The following is a 26,001-nucleotide window of genomic DNA, read 5'->3' on the forward strand; positions in this document are numbered from 1 at the left end:
GTCTAACAAATGATTTATATCCTGCTCAGTATTAAAGAGGTAATATTTTGAGTATTTTTGACCAACCAACAACATCTAAACTGAGAACAAAGTTCTTCAAATACCCTGTCCCAACCAAAACAAAAGAAATTCACCACAAATAATGAATAATTTTTACCCTTCCAGTGAATTTTTAAAATTAAGATTTGGCTTTGAGAGCAATGAGTGTGTTTTCTGTAAAGGTGATATTAAAACCACAGAGCATCTCTTTGTTTCATGCTCCCATACACAGATGCTCTGGAAACAATTCATGAAATGGTTAAGAAGCAAATACACAGCAATAACTTCTATTGATCATCAATAGTATTATTGTTGGTGTTTTATTTGAGGACAAATTGGACCTAATGATTCATGTTTTATTAATTTTAGCCAAATTCTTTATTCATAAGGCAAAATTGAATCCCACCCCTTCTCCATAAGTCACTTATTAATTATTAACCAGCTTCCTTATTGAGCCATACATATACTCTAATTAAATTTTCCAAAATTTGTCTAACTACAATTATTATTATTTATAATTATTCTAACTATAATTATTACCTTTAATCTGTGTCATACAGAAATATGAATTAATTACTGATATAATTATCCTTATCAAAATATAAATTTGTTATAAATCCAGAATACCAATTCATTACTTACATATTTAACTTAATCATATTGACTATTTGTTATATTTTCTTATATGCGCAAATTATTATTTATAATATACAATTTATAATATACAATATGCACATGCAATACAACATGCAATATATACATACATACATACACACACACACACACATATACATACATATACATACACATACATATATATATATATATACATATATATATATATACATATACATATACATATACATATACATATACATATACATACATACACATACATACACTGCACATTGCACTACATGCGCACACTGCATACCACATATACATATATATACATATATATATATATACATATATACATATATACAATACACAGCATCCGACCATACATTGTTCTTATACCCAGAATCAAATATCCACAAATTTGCTTTATTCTTTACAGAAAAAATAGGAAAATAGACTAATACAGAATAAATAATAAGTAACCAATAAATAAATAAACAGTAATAAATAAATTAACAGTAACCCCTGTAAACACCTTATGATTGTCAAACCCCCCACTTCATCCCTGTACCTTGAGAAAATCATGTCTTTATACCTTATTCTAAACTGGTTTAATATAAGGATATAAGGCTGTAAGAGAAAAAGGAGAAGAGTGAAGTGTGTTCATGACTGTCATGTGACCACTAGTGGGCGCTCGAGTGTTTCCATGGTGATGAAATCAGCAGGCTGGGTCATCTTCTCTCACTTCCTCGACTATGATCTCTACTTCCTGGATACGCGTTCAGAAACACAGCCAGGGTTGGAGTTGTCACTATTATCTTACACCCAACTTTCCATTAACTTGTTGCGTATACACTAGCGCACAAAAATACGCAATTTTTCAACCATGAATGGTCGTTTACTGTCGGTAAAATAGGGATGATGACGTAGACGGGAGAACGACGCTGTGCACGCAGAAGAAGAAGAAGAGAAAGGTGAGTTAACGTTAACTAATGAAACTACTAACAGTAAATGGTAGCTAAAGGCTTTATGACATGTTGCTCTTCATTTTTATATGTATGTTTGTGTTAGCGTGTATTTTACTAAACCAGGAAAGTGTTAAACTCAGTTGTCTGTGTGTTTCCCCCGTTAGAGCGCCACGTCACTGGTCGGCGGAGGAGTCAGAGAATATAGTCCCTGAGTCCCCGCTGTGGACCTGATATCCTGATATCACACCGCTGCACTTCACATTTTCTCACTTAAAGGAGGAGCAGCAGTCAATAAACTGTTAAAATGACGGCGTCTAACTGGGGTCTCATCATGAACGTGGTGAACAGCATCGTGGGAGTCAGTGTGCTCACCATGCCCTTCTGCTTCAAACAGGTGGGTCACCTGCAGGATGTCAACATCCTTCACCAGCCTTTCTTTTACCTGTATATACAGCTGTGGAAGAAGTATTTAGTTAATTTATTTAAAGTAGCAGTATAGATCCTGTACAGGGAATGAAATTAGCACCTGCCAAGTACAGGGTTAATGTTGACTGTGGCAGGGGAACATTTCAAGTCACCTGCCACCATGGCAGACAGGTTTTCCTTATATTTAGGCAAGGCAAGTTTATTTATATAGCACATTTCATACACTAAGTCAATTCAAAGTGCTTCACATATATAAAAGCAAGATAAAAGAGCACACAGTGCTTAAGATAAAAACGAATAAAAGTATAAGTTAAAAGAAAAAATGTAAAAGGATAATAAAAACAATCAAAAGACAGTAAAGTGCAGCATTTAATCGATTAAGAAAAGCGTCTGAGAACAGTTTGATCTTGGGTCTAGATTTGAAAGTGGCCACTGTTGGTGTATCTTTGATCTCATCTGGAAGTTTGTTCCACAGTTGAGCAGCGTAGCAGCTAAAAGCAGCCTCACCATGTTTCCTTCTGACCTTCTTATATTAAGAAATATTATATTTACAAATCAATTCTTAAGCCTTAATTAAATATAGGGTAACACTTCATTTTACAGGTCCACAAATTTCATGTTAATTAGGTGATAATTAGCAAGTATTTGAAATTTCTTTGGAATTATTGCGAAATTACCCCCAATATTTACTATACATTTATTGAAAATTACTTTACTATAAACATTATTTAATAATTATATTCCGTTATTTCCCAATAGCTGGTAATTTATTTAATACATTTCCAGGAAAAGAATACAAAGTTAATTGATCTGCTTTATTTCCATGTGTGCTGGTAAATAGATGATATTAGCAAATAGCTTCTTTGAAATTTCTTTAAAAACTCCCTGAATCAGTACATTAGCTACCAGTTTACATTTGCGTAGACAATAAGTCACACAATGGTGAGATTTGTGTCTGATCAGAAGTGTCTTCTTTTAGTTTTTGTTCTGGAGGTAAATATTTGGTAAATATTGGGCTAATTTGGCAGCGCCACTGTCCCCAAAGCTTCGAATACCTTCGAATATTTCTCACTGAAGCTTTGAAGCCCAAAAAATGGTATTCGGGACAGCCCTAATTAATATTAGCTTTTATTTCATCCCAATAATATCACATATCAAGCAACACACAGGTAGCTATAGACACCCTTTAGAAACATGATAAATTATACACAAATTATGAAGCTTCAGTTTGATCAAAATAATGTTATTTGCAGTCGGTAGTAGTTTGGGATGGTGTTGAATTTTACAGTGAGGTGTTTCTAATATTAAGTCTAAACTCACTGATATAAAACAGCTGGTAAACATTTTAAAAACACCTTTCAGTTTAGCACAACATAATTCAACAGCATCACACTACAGCCCCCCCAAATTCACACAAAGTTGTAACCTTAAGCTTGATGTTGATGGGCGTGCGCTTCATTTTGGCCTCTGTGTGTTTTGTGATGTCGTTATTATGAGGACATCGATGTGAAGGTAAATTTGCTTAACGATTGACTGGGTTACTTTTATAGCCTGATAACTTCCTCATGCGATCAGTTGACGCTTTGTTGAACATAAACAGGCACTCCATCTGTTGTGAGACTGCATCAAGAGTCTTTTGTCTCTCCACGTTAAATCGTTTGAACACATCACGTCTTACAGGTTTCGGCGCAAACTTGTTTTAGACCCTCTGTGTTTGCAAAAGCCCTGCTGAAGTACCCGTTGGCAAAACACTGTAGGGCAAACCGTTACCCTCCTTTCACACTGTGGAAAAACAGTTAGTTTATTGTGTGCAAAGGTACTATAGACATTCAATATTTGTGCAGTATGTTTAGGTATTTCTTCACAGAAGCCACTAAAGAAGATAAGGGATGGGGGTGGCACTTTTTTAAAAAGCTAGATCCCCCCCAACATAACATAATATTTTATTACGCCTTTGAATTACTCTTGATTTAAAAAAAACAAACAAAAAAAAACAGCAACACACTTCTCAGGCAAAGTAAAATATCACCAGAATTGCTTATAGAAATGTTTTCCTACTAAAATGTGGCCATGTGATGTTTTCACACGGGTCTCACAGGTGCTTTATTGCACACTCTTTGGAAGCTAATTCTTCTGTTTTTGTCATAAATTAAACTGATTTGATATTTTTATGTTATAACTATCCATTATTTTGTTGTATCTTGAAGCATGTGTATCATTTTTCTTACTTTCCATACACCTTAATGTGTTGAGTCTCCTTAATATAAAACTGGCAAATGTGTTTCCTCCTTGGGCTGCTGTTGTAATCTTACCCAGGCTTAATCAAGGTCACTTTGAAAACAGATGCTTGGTTGATTTCATAGAGGACATTGTTTAGCGTTTTATATTTCAGTAAGATGACTAGATTTCAGGACAACTCTATGTCTAACTCTCTTACAGTGTGGGATAGTGCTGGGAACGCTCCTGCTGTTCTTCTGTTCCTGGATGACCCACAAGTCTTGCATGTTCCTCGTCAACACGGCGAGCAACACCAAAAGAAGGACATATGCAGGATTGGGTGAGTTTAGATAGTAGAATTTGCTGTTTTGCTGTTATTACTGACAATCAGGACTAAACCATTGCGACTGAACAGACAGATGAAATAGTGTCAAGCAGCAGAGAGTTAAACCACATTTACAGAAAACCACTTCACAGTGATTTTCCCGACACTGCCATTTGTTTGACCGCATGTTGGTTCACACTGACGTCACTCCCTTTCTCTGCAGCCTTCCACGCTTACGGGAAACCAGGAAAAACCGTGGTGGAGATGAGGCAAGTCTTATTATTAATTCACTACGCACATTATGCTGTAGTTGAAGTGTATATTATGACTCAGATAATCATCATGGACATACAAAAATAAAGTGGATTTCTTTCACTAATATTAATTGTGTTTTCCCATGTCCCCTCTCTCTCTCCCCCTGCAGTATGATCGGTTTGATGTTGGGGACCTGCATTGCCTTCTACGTTGTGATAGCTGATCTGGGCTCAAACTTCTTCGCTCAGCTGTTAGGTTTAGAGGTTTGACATCATTATTCGCTATATTCATCCCTCAGGCTTTGAGCATACGTTTCATATCCACCGCTCTCCTTTGCATTCCCCTTAACTTTACTCTTAAGCGATAAAAACAGCTATCAAGTCTGTAAGTAAGTAAGTTCTTAGAAACAATAACGCATCGTCATGTCACACTGTCCTCTTAAGGTGAATTTCGGTTTTCGCGTGCTGCTGCTGATCGGAGTGTCGCTGGTCATCGTCCTCCCGCTGAGTCTGCAGAGGAACATGATGTCCTCCATCCAGTCCTTCTCCGCTATGGCTCTCATGTTCTACACCCTCTTCATGTTCACGGTGAGCCCACCAACACAACACAAAGCTACACTCCTCACAATGCATCTGGTTTGCTCACAGAGGACAGCTTTTTTCTTACAGCTTTTTGAATGTTACATTTGTTTATAATGTCAAATGAGAGCTGGGATTTTGTTCATGTGTTTTTATGTTCTCTGTTATGTCTTTTCCTAAAGTACTAGACTTGATTCTGAAGCTCTTTATTGTAGTCTTCTTCCCCACAGAAATAGCACATAAATATACTATAGATGCATTTATAACCTGCAACACATTTCATTAACCTTGCTCACTGTTTTAACTTGAAACTCATTTGATTTTCAGAATATTGTTCGGATAAATTTGTTGTATTCTGTGTTAATTCCTCCTCATTTGCTCCCATTGTACAGAGCTATGTCTTTTCCTTAAAGACACAATATTGTCTCGCTCCTCTTTTTTTTTTTTTAAAGAGCAAATTCACACTAAATCACATCAGGCAGAAAACAATTGCTGCGCTGCTCTTTATAGGCTGAAACAAAGGCTTTCCCCCGGGAAGGAGACACCACTTGGAAGTGGCCACTAGAGACATTTTTAAGTACTGTAAGTGCAAAGTAAATGGAGGTCACATAGTCAACTCCACTAAATCACAAACCGTTGCAACTTAAGGGAATTAAGTTGCTCATTTGTTGCCAGTTATAAATACGTCAAATGCATTTGATATATTTCAGACTTATTATTTTCTAGCCCGGTCATTACTGTTTGTACAGCATGTCAAATGCATTTGTTATATTACTTGTATTCTTTAGGAAAGACCTTTTATTCTCACATCCTAAGTCAGCACAGCATTCCTTTTTGTGCACATAGATATATATCTATGTTTGTACATATCTTTTTGCAACAGTCAATCAGCATTGAAAAGCAAAACTGCTATGGCAGCTGGCTGCTGCAATATTTCTCAATACTAACATTAAAGGGGAACTACGCCCAAAATTCATACATGTTAATCCTATGGTCTAAGACAGTCCAAAAAATATCAGTTAACATGAACAACTCTCTCCCAAATCCAAAAACTAGAGTATTAAAACTCAAATATGTGATGTCATAGGGTATAAAGTGTGGAGCTGCTTAGACAATGAATGGGGAGAGATGTTGTAGATGACACTGAGAGCCGCCAGGGGAACGTTCTGAGTATATGGGAACATTTTCTGTTTCACAAATGACAACACTACAATAAAATAAAGCTCATTTGGGTATATAAAAAAAAGAAAACAAACAAAATTAGCATCCATTCATTGTCTATGGAGCAGCTCCAGAATTTATACCCTATAACATCACACGTTTGAGACTCACTTCTCTGGTTTCTGGCTTTGACGGAGAGAAGCTTTTTGTCACAAATATTGATTGAACTTTCCTAGTCCAGGGAAATAATAATTTAGGTGGTGTTCCCCTTTAATGATCATTAGCTCCTTCAGGAAACTGGAAAAATTAGAAGATTCGTGGTTGTTTTGCAGTAGCCTTTTAGATTTGTTTGCAAGGTGAAAACGATACATCCGCTGTGCAAACTAGGACTGCAACTTTTTTTTCATAATCAATTTAATATCTTGAATTTCTGCTAATGAATTGAATAAACTTAGTCTATAAAATGGTAAAAGAATGTTGCATCACAATTTCCTAGATACCTTGGTGACATTTTCAAATAGCTGTTTTCGTCCAACAGGCATTCCAAACCCCAAAGATTTCAGTTCTAGTGCAAACTCAGCAGAGAAATGGACATGTTTTCATGTGAACAGTCTAGTCCAAACAACCATCAGTACAGCAGGGATTACGTTTTGGGATTATAAACACTTGCTATCAGTATTCCCACAATTACAACTGGTATAACTCTTCCCAGTTTCAGTGCTCCGCTGTTTGCATTTAACATTAAGCAGCACTAAACACACTGATGGATTTATGCTTCATAGGTTGGAGTGTGGTCGGAGTTGCAACATACTAAAAAGTTTGACTCCAGTGATGGTCCAGCAGGAGTTTTCTGCCTCATATGATTCAGCTTGTTTCCTCTTTAAATGCACACACAGAGTTTGTGTGTGTGGTTCTGATTCACTGACCCGTATCGCTGCTTCTCACTGATGTTTACAGTCTCTTTGTGTGATGTGACGCGTAGCTCCCGTAGCATGGCGATAACCTGGAGCAGTGGTGTGGTGTGTGTGTCTGGCTTCAGATCCAGGCCCAGCCCGGTCCAGACCCCTAACCCTCTAACAGTGATGTATCTCCTTCCCTCCCTTCCTTTCATCCTACCTTTTCCTTTTCTGCTCATTGCACCCCTTCACTCCTTTCCTCTCGTTTCCTTCTGCTCTCCCTCACGACTACCTCCTCTCCTCCTCTCCTCTCCTCCTCTGCATCCTCTGTTTGCTCACCTCTGTCCCAACTGCTGCTGCTGCTGCTGCTGTAGATAGTGTTGTCGTCTCTGCGCTACGGCATAATCTCAGGCTCCTGGGTGGAGCGGGTTCACCTGTGGCGCTTCAAGGGCGTCATTCAGTGCCTGCCCATTATCGCCACAACCTTCTGCTGTCACCCGTAAGTAAACCAACGGAAACAACCCCCGAAATAACACCACCGTTAAGGGCGGTTGGGGGAGGGGGGGGCTGGAGTGTGAAGGAAGCCAGATGTTTCCCCTGCATCTTTACGCTCCTTAAACCTCCCCCTCCCACCTATCTGAACCTCTTCTCCCACTCCTCTCCATCATCCCCATTTTTTTACCTTTTTAATTCGGGTTTGGTCTGAGCCATTTGAGCTCTGTGAGTTTTTGTGTGTGTGTGTGTGTTTTTTTTGGTGGCAGTAGTAAGGCAGAGAAGCGTAACATACTGAGGTGAAAGTTTCATCTTTGCCGACCCTCCCACCACCGCCCCACGCCCAGGATGAGCAGTGTGGCTGTGGGTGGCTGGAGGGGGTTGGAGTGTTCTGTTGTCCTTTTGGGACTTTCAGGTAATTAAAAGAGCAAGACGTAAGAAACACATGCTGATGGAAAACCTGTGGGAGCCATTTTGTGTCTAGATTACCCTTTCACAAGCCTTTTTATTTTGATCAAATTTATGATTTCTATATCACCTCCATTACTCAATTTTTTTTCAGCTGCGACAGTTTTTTTTTGTTCAGTATGCGGTTTCTCGTCATGTCTCTCTTTTGTTGTTTCCCTCTCCTCATTTTCTCTGGTTTTCTCTCCTCATTGATTACTTCCATAATCTGTCTGTGAGCCGTCAGCATGGGTGCAGAACCCCCCCCCCTTCCTCTTCTTCGTGCTCTTCCCCCCACTTGTCTTCATTTGGTTCGGGCCGTAACTCCGTCCACCCCTCCCCTCCCTCCTTCCCCCAGGTGGTGCTGTCCTCGTTCAAACACGGGCTGCTCAGTGGCTGGTGGCTAGGGCAGGTCTATTTGGTGCGCTGGGAGGGTGTGTTTCGCTGTCTCCCCATCTGTGGGATGGCCTTCGCCTGTCAGTCGTAAGTACTCATCCCGCCCCCCCTCCAACCCGCACAGGACCATGTAATGAAACTCAAACAAGACTCGAATCAAGCTTGAGAATAGGAAAAAAATCTGACCGTAGTCCTAAAAATCATGTGGTGGGTAGATGATCAAACGGGGGCTCTTCCACTGTCCACTCCTGCAGCGGCACAGTGAATCAAATCCTTCATTGCTGCATGTAGAAATTGAGCATAATTAGTGCATGTGCACTTCCATTATTGCTTTGAGCCAGAGTGGAGGGGTTTCTCATGTAAAGAGACACACAGATCTGTGGTGGAGATAAAGTGGTTGTTGAGGGATTTTCTAGTTGCAAAGGGAGGCTGCTTCTTTTTGCTAATGTGCTTTTCACAGTCAGCTCATCTGTTTCTGCTCCACCGTACCGTCTGCCCTCTGTAGAGTTAAAGCTGAGACTTAAACTGCTTTACTTTATTCTGATGTGACAAGAATAAAACTCAATTTGACAGATACGGAAAGCAAACACTTGTTGGAAAACGGTGTCGTTCAGTTGTCAATTGACCTTTTAAAGGCTGGTAATGCTGAGAAACTAGCAAGAGCACACTAGATTTTTTTTAAACGATCCAACCGAAAAACTGAGCCCAGTTTTGCCAACTGTTTTCCAATGAAAGTAGTTAGCAGCACTAGCTCCAGAAGTCCCTAAATCTAGAGAGAAAGTCGCCAAGTGGGCAACACTGACAGCACGTTCCCTCCAAAGCCACTCCCCCAAAATGATCATTACGAACGTAAACAATGAACATGGCTGTTGGTACTCACAGCTGTCGGCTTTCATTCGGGCCAAATTAAATGATTGGACGGGTTTATTACAGTCCTGCGACAGCCAAAGATACCAGATTTTATCCTTTTTTTTTTGTCAGAACACTTAATTTATTGATTGCTGTCAGGATGTAATGAGAATTTCAAGAAATATACCAACAAATATTTGAACAGCACTACCAACCCTACCTTTTTAAATGTCACAAAACTACAAATTAAAATTTGGCAAACAAAAAAAGGAGAATAAAAACTTTTGGTGAACTTTCTGTCTATGTTCCAATCAGCTTTTTAAATGAATAATGTCATTTTTTAAAATATACACGGATGCTCACCTGGCTAGTGTGGCAAACATTGAGATTGTTTTTTTTAAATGCCAGATAGTAAGAGGGTTTTCACGCCAATCTTCGCATTGCATTAACTTTCCCCCGCAGTGATTGCAGCGATCACACCAATACACGTCACTTCTTACACCTTAATCAGAGCATTCTCTGAGTCACCGTATCCATTGATTTCTCCATCTTCAACCCATCTGCATGCTCTGTCACTGCCTCTTTTTCTCCTGTCCTCTACGCTTTAGCGCTTGCTCCGGGTTTTGCGGTGAAGTGTAACGTGTGAAGGTCTAATCTGGGGAGTCTTATCTCTGATTTGAATGCAGTGCTGGGGTAGGATGCAGGGAGTGTTATGGTGAGGTCATTAGGGGCCAGATGTTTGGGTGGTGCTGCTCTGTGGGATTTGTGTGTGTGTGTGTGAGAGAGAGAGTGAGGTACGTGGAAGGAGTGGGTGACCGAAGCCTCGAGACCGAAACGAGACTTTAATTCATGTAATCGAACAAAGCCAACATAACATTATGGTATGGTGGGGCGTGTTCATTAGCTAGTGAGGTGTAGAAGAAGAAGAAGAAGAAGAAGAAAGCGTGCACTTCTTGTGTGTGTTTGTGCATGTGTGTTTTGTTGCGTCGGCTCCCACTAGCAGCGCTGCTGAGTGATACTTGGCAGGGCGATTTCTTGGCCTGCGGTCAGGCCTGAGCGAGGCGAGCGCTCCGTTAGGCGGCAGGCAACTAAAGCCAAACCACTAATCAACACATTGGACCGCCGCCACCTTACAGACAACACACTGATGTATTCACAGGCTGATTAAACAGCTCTCAGCACATTGGATTTTTATTACATTCATGAAACGTGTTTACTTTCAGTTAAAACATTACTTAACATCACCATTATGACGGGATGGGAAGCTGGCCCCGTTGCGTTTCTGGCTGCACGTTTGAGCAGTTAGCTCATAATAGAGGGACATAAGAAAAACATGTGCGGGCGGAAAATGTCCCTCTGTGATGCTACTGTCAGCATGCTTTCAACTCCCAGTTAATGATATTATCTACAGCGCACGCTCGAGCCCTCCCGACACACACACTTCCCCACATTCGCTTTGAAGACCTTCTCCGTCATATTTCCTCCATTTAAGGGCAGTGTTAAAGCAAAAAAACACATTAGCCTCCGAGTCCGGACTATTGAGTGACCATTAGATGCTTTAGCTCCCCACTTACAATATGCCGTTTTCTTTAACCTTGGCTACGAGATTTACTGGCGTGCAGATTAAACAAGCGTCAAGAAAAAGCACCACGGGACAGTACTTGCTCATAAAGCCAGAGTGTGTGAAAGAGAGGCAGAGAAAGTTATGGTTTCTCGCTCTCTCTCTCTCACTCTCTCTCTCATTTCTTCTCCCTGTTTCTCACACATATATATGAGGGAGGGGGAGAAAGAAAGAGACGAGGTGAGCACAAAGAGTCTGCCAGGAAAGTTTATAATGCTCTAAAAGCTGCCAGGCACTCGCTGTTATATATATAAAGCTTGTAAATTTACTGGTTAGTGTGCCGACGGTCCCCTCCACGCAGCCTCGCTCTCTTAGAGCACAGGACAGAAAATGACAGCGGGAGACAGATACCTGGGTTTACAGACAGACAGACAGACTCAGGTTCAGCCTTAACTACTGTCACCCATTCTGTGTCACACACACGCACACACTTGTATGTAGACAAACACCCCCACTGCCATGACATTAAATCCATATACTGCATTTAAAACATTTGTAAACATGAATTGTTAGTTCATTTATATTTATATTATGTTCATAATATGAAAAAACTTGTTGCATTCATGTGCATGTCAGGTGTTCTTACTGGTATATTGATGTCCGGACTTGCAAGCGTTTTGGGGGCCCATTTTTGCGGGTAGTAATCAATTAATAAATCACAAGACAAATTATTACTTAATTATTCAATGAATCCTTAATCAGTTGGTGGATGAATTGTAAAAAGAGAGTTGATAAATGAAATAAAACATGAGCTAGAGAACAAGTTATTCACTCTAAATAAGTATAAATAATATAATTTGAGTCAATCTTTTTCCCATCAGGTTGGGAGACGGCAAACTGTCGTTTATTTCAATCAGTTTTTGTTGTTTCTGTTGCAGAAAAATAGTTTTTTTGTTTCTTATCGCCCATACTGTAGGTCGATGCTATCTTAAGCTGCAGCATGAGGCCATTATCTCAAAGCAAAATAATTTAGCAAGCTACACATTGTTTTTGGATTTGCTTGTTTGACTTGTAAAGAGATTATTTTGCAGAAGTTGGTTGTGAACTTCATTCATGAACAAACAATGCCGATGATCTGCAGATTTACATCAGTGAAACCACAAATCTGACTACGGTTTTATTAAATCTAATTTGATGTGTTAATGATGACTGTCTGACGGTGTTAAAACTTAAATGGGCTAAACAAGCAAAAAATAAATCACTTGTCTGAGTTGGATGCAGACAAGAACATGAGGAGAGACATGCATCATTTGATCATTGAGTGGCACAAATGGGCCTCCATATGGCTGCTCATTAAAGAAATCTACAGAGCAGCTCCCACTATCACATTTTAAATAAATAGATATCTAGACGGCCCTATGTTGACGGCTGTTCATGGGACTACATTCCCTGACTCTCCCTGCTAGACTTAGGAGCGCCACTTCCCATAACTAAAAGATGTATATCTGATAATCCGGACAGCACATGAATGCACAAGAGAGCAGTATGAGTGTGGTCTTGAGTCACGCAGCATGCAGAGTGTGTTGTAGTTGGACTGCTTGTCTCTCACAGGCAGGTGTTGCCGACTTACGACAGCCTGGACGAGCCGTCCGTCAAACGCATGAGCACCATCTTCATCTCGGCCCTCAGAGTGGTCACCATCTTCTACATCACTGTGAGTGGAAACGAACTTCCACGAGCCACCGCCATCACTGGCTGCATTTGCCACTGCTGTTACACAGTTACTATTTTTAATGTCTTGGTGTTCTACATATTCACGTCTCCTTCCTTTTTGCTTCCCTCCCAACCCTGTCTTTGGTTCCCTCCACCTCTCTCTGAACCAGGTGGGTTTCTTTGGCTACGTCAGTTTCACAGAGAACATCGCTGGCAACGTGCTGATGAACTTCCCGTCCAACCTGGTGACGGAGATGATTCGCGTTGGCTTCATGATGTCCGTGGCCGTCGGATTCCCCATGATGATCCTGCCCTGCCGCCAGGCCATCAACACCATGCTTTTTGAGCAGCAGGTGAGCTTGAATGCTTCTATTACTATTATTATTGTACTACTACTAATAATGCATTATGTCATAATGCAGATGGTTTAAAGGTTTGGATACAAGTTCAGAAACTGAAGTTAGTGTGTGATGTGTGTAACAACAGCTCCCTTTCCCGCAGGCGTTGGCTGGATTATACTGGAACATACTGTAAATCCTAACTTGTGCTTTGTTCTTGTTCCTTTGAAGTAAATTGATTATAACAAGTTAATTATAACTTGCTGCCTTATTGTTGTGGAACCGGCACTCCCATCCTCTCTGTAATGCAGTTTTGACAATAAATAAAAACAGAAACATGTGGCTCCATTTAAAGGGTTATTATAGTAAACTAAGACTGAAACTAAGAATGAAAAACAAGCAGTGAAAAATGTTTTAAGTAAACTGAAACTAAATAAAAACAATATCCTTTCAGAAAAAAAAAACTGAAACAAAAAAAATGGTAAAGAAATAAATAAAATAAAAAATGAACATAGATGTATTTCAGTTTTAGTTTTTTTTAACTATAATATATCACAACCAAAAAAAAGGAGACAGCATGAATTTCCGTCAACTCTCGTGACATTGAACCACAGAAATTGATCAGACTTGACATTCCAGGAGACGGTGCTATGCCGCCATAGCTTCACATCTGGAGATCGATGCAAAGATTAAACATTAAATATTATGGCCATTCCTACACAGTTCTCCAACCATGTATATTGTATGTATATGTTGCTAGGCTACTTACTTCTGAGACATTATGCCTGGCCCTAACAAAAACAAACTCAAACTAAATACATAGAAACTAAAAATAAACCTTTCTGAAAAACTGAAACTAAACTAAAACTAGTTTAGTCAAAACAAATTAAATATTCAATTATAACCTTGCCGGAAAGTCCTGCTGTGGAGCTCAACTGTGACGTCAATTGAATTCTTATCGTATCCAGACATAAACACATCTGACTTGTAAAAAGCTTTTTACACGAAAAACGTGTTGCATATACAATATTGAAAGTTTTTCTTGTGTTTCAAGCTGCACCGTAGGTAACCGGTAAACGATTGGCTCTGCCAGGGGAAGAGAAAGTCCTGCTTGTGTTTTTAGAGAAAACCAGACATAGTTTTTGGCAATATGATGATGAGAAATAAGGCAATATTCTGCACAAGGAAAATCAAAAATCAAATCGTACCCTAAAATAAAACCCTATTTAATTGTAAATTTGAGATTTAGTTTTGTCTTTCCTTGTGTCCCTCTCATCCCCCTCTTTGTTTCCGTCTCACAGCAGAAGGATGGGACGTTTGCTGCCGGGGGATACATGCCTCCTCTGCGCTTCAAGATGATCACCCTCAGCATTGTGTTTGGCACCATGCTGGGAGGCATTCTCATCCCCAACGGTACATCCTGTGTGTGTGTGTGTGTGTGTGTGTGTGTGAGAACAATCAGGCATGGATTGAATGGATTGAAATTGTGTATGTGTGTGCGTATGTGTACAGCTCGCTGACTGGAGGTCTTTAAGGTGCATGTGTTCCTTTATGTGGGCGGAGTAGCCGGGGAGCTTTACGACGTGTGTGAATGTGACTTTACGAGTCAGTGACTGTCACACTCTAACACAGTCCTTAAATCAGGACCCTAACTTTTATCTCCTTTTAGACGGGCAGACGGGAAGATAGGGCTATTATTCTCCCAGACTCTCTCTCACTCACTCACTCACACACACACACACACACACACACACACACACACACACACACACACACACACACACACACACACACACACACACACGCACACACAAATATATGTACACACCGATATTGGCTCTCTGTCAGGTTCTTTGAGTCTTTCCATCCCACTCACAAACGGCTCCAAAATGGTAGAGATGTAAAGGTTAGAATGAGTTTATGTTTTATTCATCCTTTTATATGGTGGCTGTTTGTTAAACTTTTGATTGGGTGGACACACACACACACACACACACACACACACACACACACGCAGCGGGTTTGGCTGGCTCTTTGTGTATCTAATCAGACTAATAGACTGAGGAGAAGGGAGGTAAGGACCCTGGGGAGAATGGACACTAAATCTGAGGGAGACAATATGGTGTCCGTCCTCTGGATGAACGATGGGTTTCCAGGCCCGACGCCCAGCCCGGCCGCGGTCCATGGAGACGGGTGGGGCCAGGGGCTCGGCGCTGCCAAGAGCAGGGTGCCATGGATCGGAGCCTGGGGCTGGGCGGGTGCCGGTTATGAATGGCAGAGGCAGGTATGAATGGAGCTAGAGATTAAGAACGTAGATATGGGGAACTGCTTTGAGGTTTTTTTTTAGCAGAAGAGATAAGCAACAGTGAGCTTAGCAGGACGCAAATCCCAGAACTCTGGCAATGTTGATGCCATGTTTGGCCCAAGCCCCCCGGAAGAGCGCCGGACTTTGAAGCAAATTTTTTTAATAGTGTCCAAACGGCGGTACCACAACTTCCGTGTCCGTCACGTGATGCCATTGGGCCCAAAAAGACTTTTTCCCATAGACTTACATTGAGAAAGAGACGTCTGTAACTCAGCGGATAATTTTTTTTAAATCAAGGTAAATCAACTTTCCATTATGAACACTTGAACAGCCCTTATTTAAATCATAGTATCCTAAAAGTTGCATTAAAGCACTAATAGCCAAATACAGAGCTATTTCTCCCAGACTGAGAGCTGGGAGGCGGGGTTAAAGGAAACGCTACTTGCTCTATGGGCCCCATGGATGCCAAAGTGGATGCCAAAGTGAAACAAACAGAATGTATGCTCACCTTTCATATTACATTCAATGTGGCTCAAAGGTGTACTGCAGATATAAATGTTGAATATTCTGCAAATTTATTTGGAGACCCTAATAAAATCTCCTGCGACCCACCTGTGGGTCCCGACCCAGTGTTTGGGAATGACTGCTTTACAGGACCACACAATGACCTCTGTGTTTTTCTTTCCCTATTCTCTCTTTAGTGGAAACTATTCTGGGTCTGACTGGAGCCACGATGGGCAGCCTCATCTGCTTCATATGCCCCGCTCTCATCTACAGAAAGATCCAGAAGAACAGCATCATTTCTCAGGTTACACAGTCAGAATTAGCACTCTCCTAATCAATTAGTCAGTGAAAATCTATTAATTCACTGACCTTGCTGTGCTTCTCTCTTCTCTCTCTCTCTGTCGTGTAGCTGGTGCTTTGGGTGGGTCTGGGCATCCTGCTGATCAGCACCTTCACCACCCTCTCGATTTCGGCCAGAAGCCCCGGCATCAAGATCCAAGCTCCTCCTCCTCCGGCACCTGTCAAGAACGAGCTGCCGCTACCGGACCTCCCTGGGCTGCACGGTAAAGATCTCTTATGGCTCGCAATCACCTGATGGACTATAGAAGGAAGTGGTTTACTAATGAGCAGGGGTTGTTGCGGCGTCTGAGATCAGACAGCAGAGCCGCATGTAATTATTTCACGGCAAAAGGCACCGGCGGCACGAGAGACGTGTTTATTTCTTGTTATATTTCTCAAATCCGTGGACTACAACGCCCTAAACGTAGAGAGAATATGAGCCAGTGGCAAAGGGCCAGCGAGACTAAAAACAAAAGCACAAAGCCACGGCGAAAGAAAGGGTTTTCTTTCTTGTGTGAGAAGAAAAGATGGAGACAGACAGAGTGAGTGGTAGACAGACAGGCAGGGTGAGGAGATAACCTCTTGATAATATCTGAGAGCAGCGCCGAGTGCTTGACATTGATGGAGCGAGAGTGATGCCCTTCAAACTCCAGTAATTTCTCTCCTCTGTTCATTTCTCCTGCCACCCCCTCCCCCCCAAAATACATTGTCTACACCCCCGTCTCCCCCCCTCCCACCCCCCCCATATCTCCTGTGGCAGCTATAAAATGCCTGCAAGCTCTGGCTGTATAAAGGGAAGAGGGTGATACGGGTTTGGGGAGGGTAGAGGGGTGTAGAAATGGAGATGAGGAAGAGTTAATGTTCAGAGTTTTAGGTGCTTTTAGTTTCACTTCCTCTCCTTACCCCATGCTTCATCACTGGCATATTATTCTAACCTGTTCACCGACACCAGCACAGACTTTCTGCCTCCATTTTTATGATTCTTTCTTCCTGAACTAGTTTGATTTTTACTGCATTCTTTCCTCACATTTTGACTCGAGGTGCTCCGACCTTTACACCTGTTTTTTATTCAACTCCCTCTCTCTCTTCTCTTCTCTCTCTTTAATCACACCCCACCATCAGTTTTGCCGCTGTCAGTATTTGCTGCCACCTAGTGGACGTACACGCCAGATGTAGTCGGCTTGAAAATCAATTACATCTGAGAGCATCAGTACGCACAGCTCATGCGAGATATACCGAGGCGTTAATTTATTTTATTGCCGGCAGTTAATGTGTGTAATAAACACAACTGTACAAGAAAATAAAGAGTGCATGTCAGGGCCGGTGTTTAATAGTAATGCACTAGAATACTTTTCTCAGACAGGAGAAAATAGTGGAATAAATGAGGTGTCAAATTTATGTTTTCTTAATTTAGTCGTAGTTATGTGTGTCGTATTTTTCATACTGGCTTTGTGAGAAAAAATGCAGCAAAGGCAAATAAAAAGCTCACCAGCAGCAGCACTAAACGAGTAAAACACACCCTAGCGTAAACAACTTTTTATGGTTGTATAAATCTGTTACTAAAGGACTTCATTTTGCCTTAACAGGGAACACAGTTTGTCTAAAGTATGTTGGGAATATGTGACATCCAGTAGCAGTAATCTGATTGTGATTTGTGTGTCTGCATGTAGACAATCCTCAAAACAAGAAGCCAGTGGAGATAGAAAAACCGGACCTTCCACCTGTGAAGGAGCTCCAACCAGAAGAGAGGGAGCCCCCCCAGATTAAAGGACCAGTGGAATTACCTGAGAGGAAGAAGAAGGAGGAAGAGGCGCAGCTGAATCGCCCCGACGCCGGTGAGGAAACTGAACCAAAGATGGAATCTTCACTGGATTGTGAACTGTGTAGAATCAGTGATGTTTTGATTTCCCAGGTGTCGCCGTGCCAGAGAGCGAGGCCCATCGCCACGAGCCACCCATCCCTCACGACGAGGTCCAGGTGGACACGAGAAAGAACAACGCAGAGCTGGAGGAGGACAAGAAACAACCTGAGGAACCCAAAAGAGATGCAGAGCAAGGTTTAGGGCACGCCGTGGAGGTGGAGGGCAAAAAAGACGACAAGGTCGAAGGGAAAGTGAAGCCCGCGGAGGCTGTTGTGGGGAAAGAGGAAGTGGATTTGGGCGGAGGCGAAGTCCGGTCCAACGAGGTGATGGAGAAGCCGGGTGCAGAGGCGGACAAAAAGCGGGAAGTTCCCCAGCCGAACGAGGTCGAGAAGCTCAATCCGGTGAAAGATCCTCCAGCTGAGGCGGTCAATCAAGTGGGCAAAGCTCCAGAAGCTGCAGTGAAACGTGAGTCTCACTTCTTCTATAACTGTAGTTTAAGGCAGCTGGGTTAAAAAAAAACAGTTGTAGGAAAAATACAATATTGACCTGGTGATATTTGTCGATCCTTCAGCTCCAGTTCCTGAAGGAGAGCATCATCCCGCTGCAGAGGAGGCTCCAGCTGTAGACAGCAAAGACGCAGCAGACGAGAAGATGGACAGTGAGTGCAGTAGAAAACGTCCAGGGGTCCGGGGGTCCGGGGGCAAAGACAGGAGTTAATAGTCTGAGGTCAACAAGTTGCACACATCACAATCATTTGTAATTTTTTCAATTTATACAGTGGATTGGATGTGATGTCATCTAAAATATAGCTGCGTAAAAATGTTTTTGTCCCGCTAACTTCAGAGTTGGGACACAGTTTACATTCAACAATCATACAGCAAGAATTTGATGTAGAAGAGGTGGTGATACCTCCACCGACAGTAGCCTCCATTGACCAGAATGCAATGGTGTTTATAGCCTATGAAACACAGCAAAATGACTTGACATCACTACTACTATATTTCCTATCTAGTACTTTACAAGTATGTATGTAAGAACTCAAATACAAGAGATGGAGATAGGTTGCAGGAAAGTTATTTTCTGTGGTCCGCTGCATGCTGTTTATGCCCCTTACCTCTCTTTTCCCTATTTCACTTTGCTTGTTTTATGTTACGTAATCTAATCTCTGTAATCTGTTCTTGCTTATTGGGCCTCTTTTTCGATGGCACAGATGTTTTTTAAAAACACAGCAGAGAATATTCAAATCCATTTCTTTCTCCTACTTCCTGACCTGGCTTGATGCACCACGCAGTCTTTTTTGGCTTTTGTTGACTTTCTTGTTCTGTTTACTTTTGCCCTCTCTCTCTCTCTCTCTCTCTCTCTCTCTCTCTCTCTCTCCTTCTCCATCTTTACTCCTTTTTTCTTTCTTTCTTTCTTTCTCTGCCGGACTCCTGTCACAGTGATAAAAAAGCTTGTCGCAGGTATGAATTCCCTCTTGCCTCTTCTCTTTACCTCGGCCCATTCCTCAAATTTCATTCACTCAGTGGGCCAAGTTAATAGATATTTACATATACATATATTCTTTTGGATATATTCTCATATAACTAAATAATTTGCCAGCGTAGAATCCACCCACTCACCTTGCCCCCCTAACATAGTTTGTGTGTCGACAGCTGCCCATTTACTTTATGTTAAAGGCTCACAATCTAGAGATGTTTGAATGGATCAGTGAGAGAGTACGAAGCCATAGTGGAATATTCCCCTTCCCCTCTCACCTAGAGACTCGCCCTACATCTTCTTAACTAATGCGATGTTCTGAGAGCAAGTTGTGACTTCTTTTAATTCCTTGTTTCTGTCTTGTAGAGGGCCAGCTCGACCACGCCGTGCTTCTAGAGGTGCTCAAGCAGCAGCAAGAGCAACAGAAGAGACTTCTCGACCAGCAGGAGAAACTACTGGCCGTCATAGAAGAGCAACACAAGGAAATCCACCAGAAACAACCTGCTGGTGCGTATACACTTAATGCTTCGTAGTATAGGGGGACCAGGTGTCCCGCTTTATGAGGGACTGCAAAGCATTTTTATCACTTGTCCCACATTCCACATATTTTTGAAAAGTCAAACCACTGCAGGACAGACGCTTTTCTAAAAAATCTGGCTTTTATCCAATGGCTGTGAAGAAAGCAGAGAAGGCTGTCATCACGGGGCTGTTTGATGTCAATCATACTGCGCACACGTAGGTCATGTGCAGGTTAACTGGAGCTGTCTTTGCCACGCTACGCCCAACGGGGAAAATTTCGGAGCCAACCACAAAGTCAAACGCTATGCAGATTTTGGGCGGAATAGGATGGAAACTACCGCAACATAAAAGGAAATAGAGCTAGAACAAAGACGAGGAAACTACTTATAACTGGGTGAATCTGGTGGAAGACAACTGTCAGAGAGTTTTTTTGCAAAATTTGCCAGAGTTAGTTTTCAATTTCACACAGGGGGGATATGACATGAACCGACAAAGTAACCTGCACAGTCTACAGTGTGCAAATGAATCAACCAGAAGGCAAAGCATAGAGATGTTACCAAATATGACGCAGAATATAAATGTTAATTTTTTAAGTCCAACATTACTGTATGTCAAAATTGTAGACTACCTCTCAGCATTGGTAACTTACATGTCCCACATTGTCCGACACAAACATACTCTTTGTCCCACATTTGGTTTGTTGGGATCTAGTTGCCCTAACTTTGCAGACATGACACTAGGTGTAGTGTCCAATTTAAGGAATAAATGTTACAAAGTGTTTGTTTTTTTTAACTTAAAGGGGCTGCTGAAGGTGAGGCAGAGAAAGGCATCCAGGATGGGGTGGAAGGTGGAGCAGCAAAGCCCAAAGACTCTGGCCTGGACTCAGACCTGAAGCAACCTAAGGAGGCAGCTGGAGCTGCAGCTGGAGCCGGAGCCGGAGCGGGTGCTGCAGCTGGAGCGGGTGCTGGTGTGGCCGTGCCTCAGGCTGCGGCCCAGAATCAAGCGCAGGCCGTTGATAAGGGTGCTGAGGTCGGGGCTCCACAAGTAGCTGTACAAGCAGCTTACAAGGAGGATGGCAATGTTGCACCTGGAGGAGAATCCCATAAGCAGAGTGACCTGGGGGCGAGGGGAGTGCCGCTGGGAAAGAAAAGAGCCGATGACCGTCAACCCGTACCTCAAAATGAGAAGGCAGCTCAACTTCAAGATGAAGAAAGAAGCTTGGATAAGGAAAAGGAGAAAATTGAAAATCTTAAAAAAGTACAGCTAGAGAAAGAGGCTCAGGCAAGACTGGAAAAAGATCAGCTTATGGCAGAGCTGGCCGCAGAGCAGGAGTTGAAGAAGGAGAGAGCGGAGAAAGAGAAGATAGACAAAGAAGTGAAGGCACTGGTGGAAAAAGAACGAGTGGATAGGGAGAGAAGAGAGGATCTGGCCAGAGAGAAGGAGCTGGAGAAAGAGAGAGCGGCAAAGGAGAAACTCGCACAGGAGAAGGCCGAAGCAGAAGAGAGACTTCAGCAGGAGAAGAAGAACGCAGAGCGTGAAGCAGCCGAGAGAGCGGAGAAAGAGAAAAAGGCGGAGGCGGAGGAGGAGGAGGCGGCTCGGGAAAGGCTGGCCCGGCTGGAGCGAGCCGAAGAAGACAGAAAGGCTGCGCAGGGGGCCGAGAGGGAAGGCGGCGAAGCTTTGAAGAAAGGAGGACGAGACCTCAAAGAGGAAGTTGCTGCTCAGGCGGACCCCAGAGAAGACCGGGCCGTCCAAGCCGAGGCTCGCCCCCAGGGCTCCAACGAGAAGGCGAGGGAACAGGGAGGGATGGATCTAAGGCGGAGGCGCAGGGCGGCGGGACCCAGAGAGGCTGGAGGGCCCCCGGAGGAGACCGGGATGCCCAGGGGGGTGCCGGGGCTGGAGCCCCTACTGGAGCTGGGAGGCTCAGACCTGCACGCGGCCCTGGAGGAGCAGCTACTGGCCGGGGCGATGGTGCACTCGCGGCAGATTAAACAGGCCTCGGAGGATGAGGGAGCGAAATAACACACATCAGACACACAATTCTCACTCAAAAGATCGGAGTTCAACGCACACTGTACACCTGAAGGAAACTTCTAATACTGTGGACCATGATATCGTTGCCTTACATTCTCTCTTGCCTTCAGAAATGTCATGAACTAAAGAGGAACCGTTTCTCTTTCTTGATACCGTGTACTCCGGAAATAACCCAAAGTCTTTATCAAAGAACAAAGTGCATGTAAATATTAACTTATTTTTTGTCTTTAGGGAGGATCGTTTCGAAGAGGTTACTGTTGAAATGTATATAAATCTATGCAAATACCATTCTATGTAGTGTCAGGGTGGATGTATTAATGTTTGTATTTGAGTCACCTGAGTTCCGTTTCTTTCACCAGCGACGAACACCAGTAGGATCTGTGTTCGTCTCCTGTGCTGAATTTGTTTGTTTAGTTTTGTGTTTATCTGTTATTTTTGAGATGTATATATTGTAATATGTTGTAATGTTAAATTGTGATCAATGTTTAAGGTTTCTCTGAACCTACATTTACCACATATTGGATGTAATGTGGGTTCAGGCGCCTTGGTAAAGAGTTGTTTCGCTATACTTTCAAATGAAAGTAACTAAATTCAAGCTCATGCTGGAGCTACGAGGTATAAATATATATAGTGTAGGCTTCCTGTTTGATAAACTGGACAATGAAGCAGCTGGACTCAATCATTCCATCTTCAATATCACTCCCTTGTTGATTTATCAGTGCCTTCCAAATCTATACGCTGCTGTTTTATCAAAACAAAAATGTGTCAGTCTTTCCTCAAATTTGTGTTTTTTTTTTGCTTTTCACTTTTACTGAAGAGTACAGTAACGTACAGACCTGTACATTCATTGTGTGAAGGACAGTGGAACGACATATGGACTCAATTTGAAGTGTTTCCTTGTAATCCAACTTTTCTGAAAAATCCTCCATCAGTTGGCACTTCAACACATGTTGGACCTTTGCTTTGTACAAGAGGCTATTTTTCTATGTGCATTGTATTTTTGTACATGTTGCTGATAAGAATAAATAAAAACATCTCTATTGCATCCATGTCTGTTGGTCTGTGATCCAGATAATATCACCCTAATACTTCAAAGTTCCGACCGTTGCCATGGTATTTGACTTCCAAATCAGTATTTGAATGCTTTGATTTTTTGTTTTTGTATATTTGTTTATATATAAGTATGTAATAATAATGTATATGAGGAATACTCCCATAACATTATTCATATTCAACATTCATTATTATTATTTATTCTCAGACGGATATTGCTGTTTATTGTGTGTAGAGAACTGAAACGGTGGAAATGGAAACAGACAGACAGACAGGAGAACATATCAGCCTGCCGCGCCACGAAGTGAACCTTCGAATACCTTCAAATATTACTCACCGAAGCTTCGAAGCCCAAACAATGGTATTCGGAACAGCCCTAATATCAGCAATGTTTCATTCACCCCTGTATATTAAAGAATTATATCAGTCTTGCATATTAAATAATGTATTTCATGGTTTTGCAGTCATAAAAAAAAGTCATTTTTCAACACATCACACATATTCAGTTCATTTACAAGTAGAGGAAGTGTTTTGTTATCATCAGGATGAAATGATGTGCCGCCGCCCGGCACCAGAAGTCGACTTGGAGCTTCACGTCTTCTCTTTTCACAGTTGAAGTCGGTCCGCTGACGCTCTGACAAAGCCAGGACAGTGTCCATTCATTTGGCTTTTTTCTTGGCCTATAATAAAAAATAATATCAATCATTACCATGTATCACCACTACATAAAGACCAGCAGGAAGGATCACTGACTTTGTCACTTACTGCATTTGTAAAGCAGGTCTTCAGTGCTTCAAATTCTTTGGCGCACATGTCCTTCCTCAGCTCCTGCCGGCCTGTCGTGGAAGCTGCCACACACTTCCCATACCCTGCTGCCTGAATCACACACAAGTTGACATTAGTAAAAGTCATGCATTCAAAACTTACTTAAAGTTAAAGTAAAAAAGTATTAGTATCACAATATTCTTAAAGTACCAAAAGTAAAAGTACTCATCATGCAGAATGGCTCATTTCAGAATATAATATATTATATTATTGGATTATAATTATTGATGCATTCATGTGTTCATCACTTTAATGTTGTAGCTGGTAAAGGTGAAGTTCATTTTAATATTTTTTTATACTGGGTAACCTAATCCATAATAATATATCATCCATTTGTTGTTGATTATATTTTATATGAATAATATAAATCTGCAAAGTAACTAAAGTTATCAGATAAATGTAGTGTATGTACAATATTTCCTTCTGAAATGTAGTGGAGTACAGGAATGAAGTAGCATAAAATACCTCAAAATTGTACTTAACTACAGTAAATGTACTTAGTTACATTGCACCACTGATAATGTGTGTATACTGCATGTAATGCATTCTTTCTTCATTGTTGTTATTCCTCTGTTATATCTTATTTCACTATGTTATTATTTTACAAATGGTTATCCTATGCTAATTGATTATTTCATCTCATTTATACAATTTCTGTTTGTGTAGCACAGAGAGGTAACTAACTGCATTTAATTTTGCAATCCTGTATTTAGTAATGACAGTAAAGCTCAACATATTCACCCAAAGCTAAACCCTAACCTACATTATACAGTTACACCTAAATGAATTAACACTGAGTCAAATCATCAAAAAAATACAAGTAGTCAAGTGGTATATAAACTCGGAAAAAAGGTTTGGAAACTTGTGTTTGGTGGATTATTTCTCTGTTGTTACAATGCTAATGGTCATTGTATTTTACATCGTTGTCAAAATGCTCTGCCATTGGGCGCTACCCACATAATCAGCTGTGCTGCTCATCCCACAAATGCATGATCCTTACAAGTTGGACATCATTGTGAAGGTAAATAAACAGGCTTTCCAACGATGTAACATACAATGCCAATTAACATTGTAACAACAGAGAAATAATCCACCAAACACAAGTTTCCAAACTTTTTTTTTTCCCAGTTTACTATAGCCATACAAACAATTGGATCCAAAAATCTTATATCCTTATAATTACATAAGTGGCATGCTCTTGTAACCTGCACTCTACAGTATGTTCTTTTTTAGTTATAAGAATGTACAATCAGTCATATCATTTCAATTAACACATAAAGAAAAGTGAGCTACACCAGAATGTAATATAAATACACTCTGCAGCATCACAACAGCAGCCTGTCAGCATGATGACGTAATGCTGTTACATGGGATGTGCTCTGTTGGGAACTATAGTATCATATTCAGCTTGCTGGAATGAATCTTAATGCGTTCAAGATGTTCACAGTATTGCACACCACTATGTTCCCTTGCTAAGCTCAGACAACAGTGCTTACCTCTCCTGCACATTGGGCAAGAAGTTCAGGGAATAGTCTCATTTTCTCTCGACTGCGACTCCAGGGATTAGACCCAGACATGGCTGCTGTTCCGGCGTTAACACTGCTGCTTTACGGTTTTAAATCAACAGTTTCTTTAAAGTACTAAACAACTTATGAAGCATTTAAATGCGGCATCTCTGTAAAAGCATGGACGGAGCCATATTGTTGACCCTGTCATCAAGGAAACATCCAGCAAGGGGTATTCGGTGATGTGATTCGCTCATAGACCTGTCAATCAAAACGTCATCGCTAAATACCCTGAAGCTGATTC

At 41.5% G+C, this 26,001-nt stretch overlaps 2 protein-coding genes across 5 annotated transcripts; one reads left to right on the forward strand and one right to left on the reverse strand.

The window, feature by feature from the left end:
• The first annotated feature begins 1,396 nt into the window (after positions 1-1,396).
• On the forward strand, positions 1,397-23,359 carry slc38a10 (solute carrier family 38 member 10). Of its 4 annotated transcripts, none has more exons than XM_074619706.1 (18): positions 1,397-1,634; positions 1,793-2,022; positions 4,494-4,611; positions 4,820-4,865; positions 5,021-5,114; positions 5,295-5,438; positions 7,861-7,985; positions 12,840-12,942; positions 13,112-13,294; positions 14,581-14,692; positions 16,286-16,392; positions 16,498-16,651; positions 18,098-18,262; positions 18,340-18,753; positions 18,860-18,946; positions 19,728-19,748; positions 20,131-20,271; positions 21,083-23,359. In XM_074619706.1, exons 2-18 carry the CDS (start codon positions 1,933-1,935, stop codon positions 22,300-22,302), a joined length of 3,324 nt encoding a protein of 1,107 aa, XP_074475807.1. In that variant the 5' UTR covers positions 1,397-1,634; positions 1,793-1,932; the 3' UTR covers positions 22,303-23,359. The 4 variants fall into 4 exon arrangements, with proteins under 4 accessions (XP_074475807.1, XP_074475806.1, XP_074475808.1 ...); XM_074619705.1 differs by lacking the exon at positions 7,861-7,985 and adding an exon at positions 8,781-8,905; XM_074619707.1 differs by lacking the exon at positions 19,728-19,748 and having other exon boundaries at positions 1,398-1,634.
• Positions 23,360-23,535: 176 nt separating this feature from the next.
• Positions 23,536-25,911, reverse strand: ndufaf8 (NADH:ubiquinone oxidoreductase complex assembly factor 8). Its single transcript, XM_074619717.1, has 3 exons — positions 25,689-25,911; positions 24,133-24,243; positions 23,536-24,047 (listed from the first exon to the last, which is right to left on the reverse strand). The coding sequence occupies exons 1-3, from the start codon at positions 25,767-25,769 to the stop codon at positions 24,027-24,029; spliced, it is 213 nt and encodes a 70-aa protein (XP_074475818.1). The 5' UTR covers positions 25,770-25,911; the 3' UTR covers positions 23,536-24,026.
• Positions 25,912-26,001: the final 90 nt, after the last annotated feature.

This window comes from Sebastes fasciatus, chromosome 20 (assembly GCF_043250625.1).
Source record: "Sebastes fasciatus isolate fSebFas1 chromosome 20, fSebFas1.pri, whole genome shotgun sequence".
In the NCBI taxonomy this organism is placed as follows: Eukaryota; Metazoa; Chordata; class Actinopteri; order Perciformes; family Sebastidae; genus Sebastes; species Sebastes fasciatus.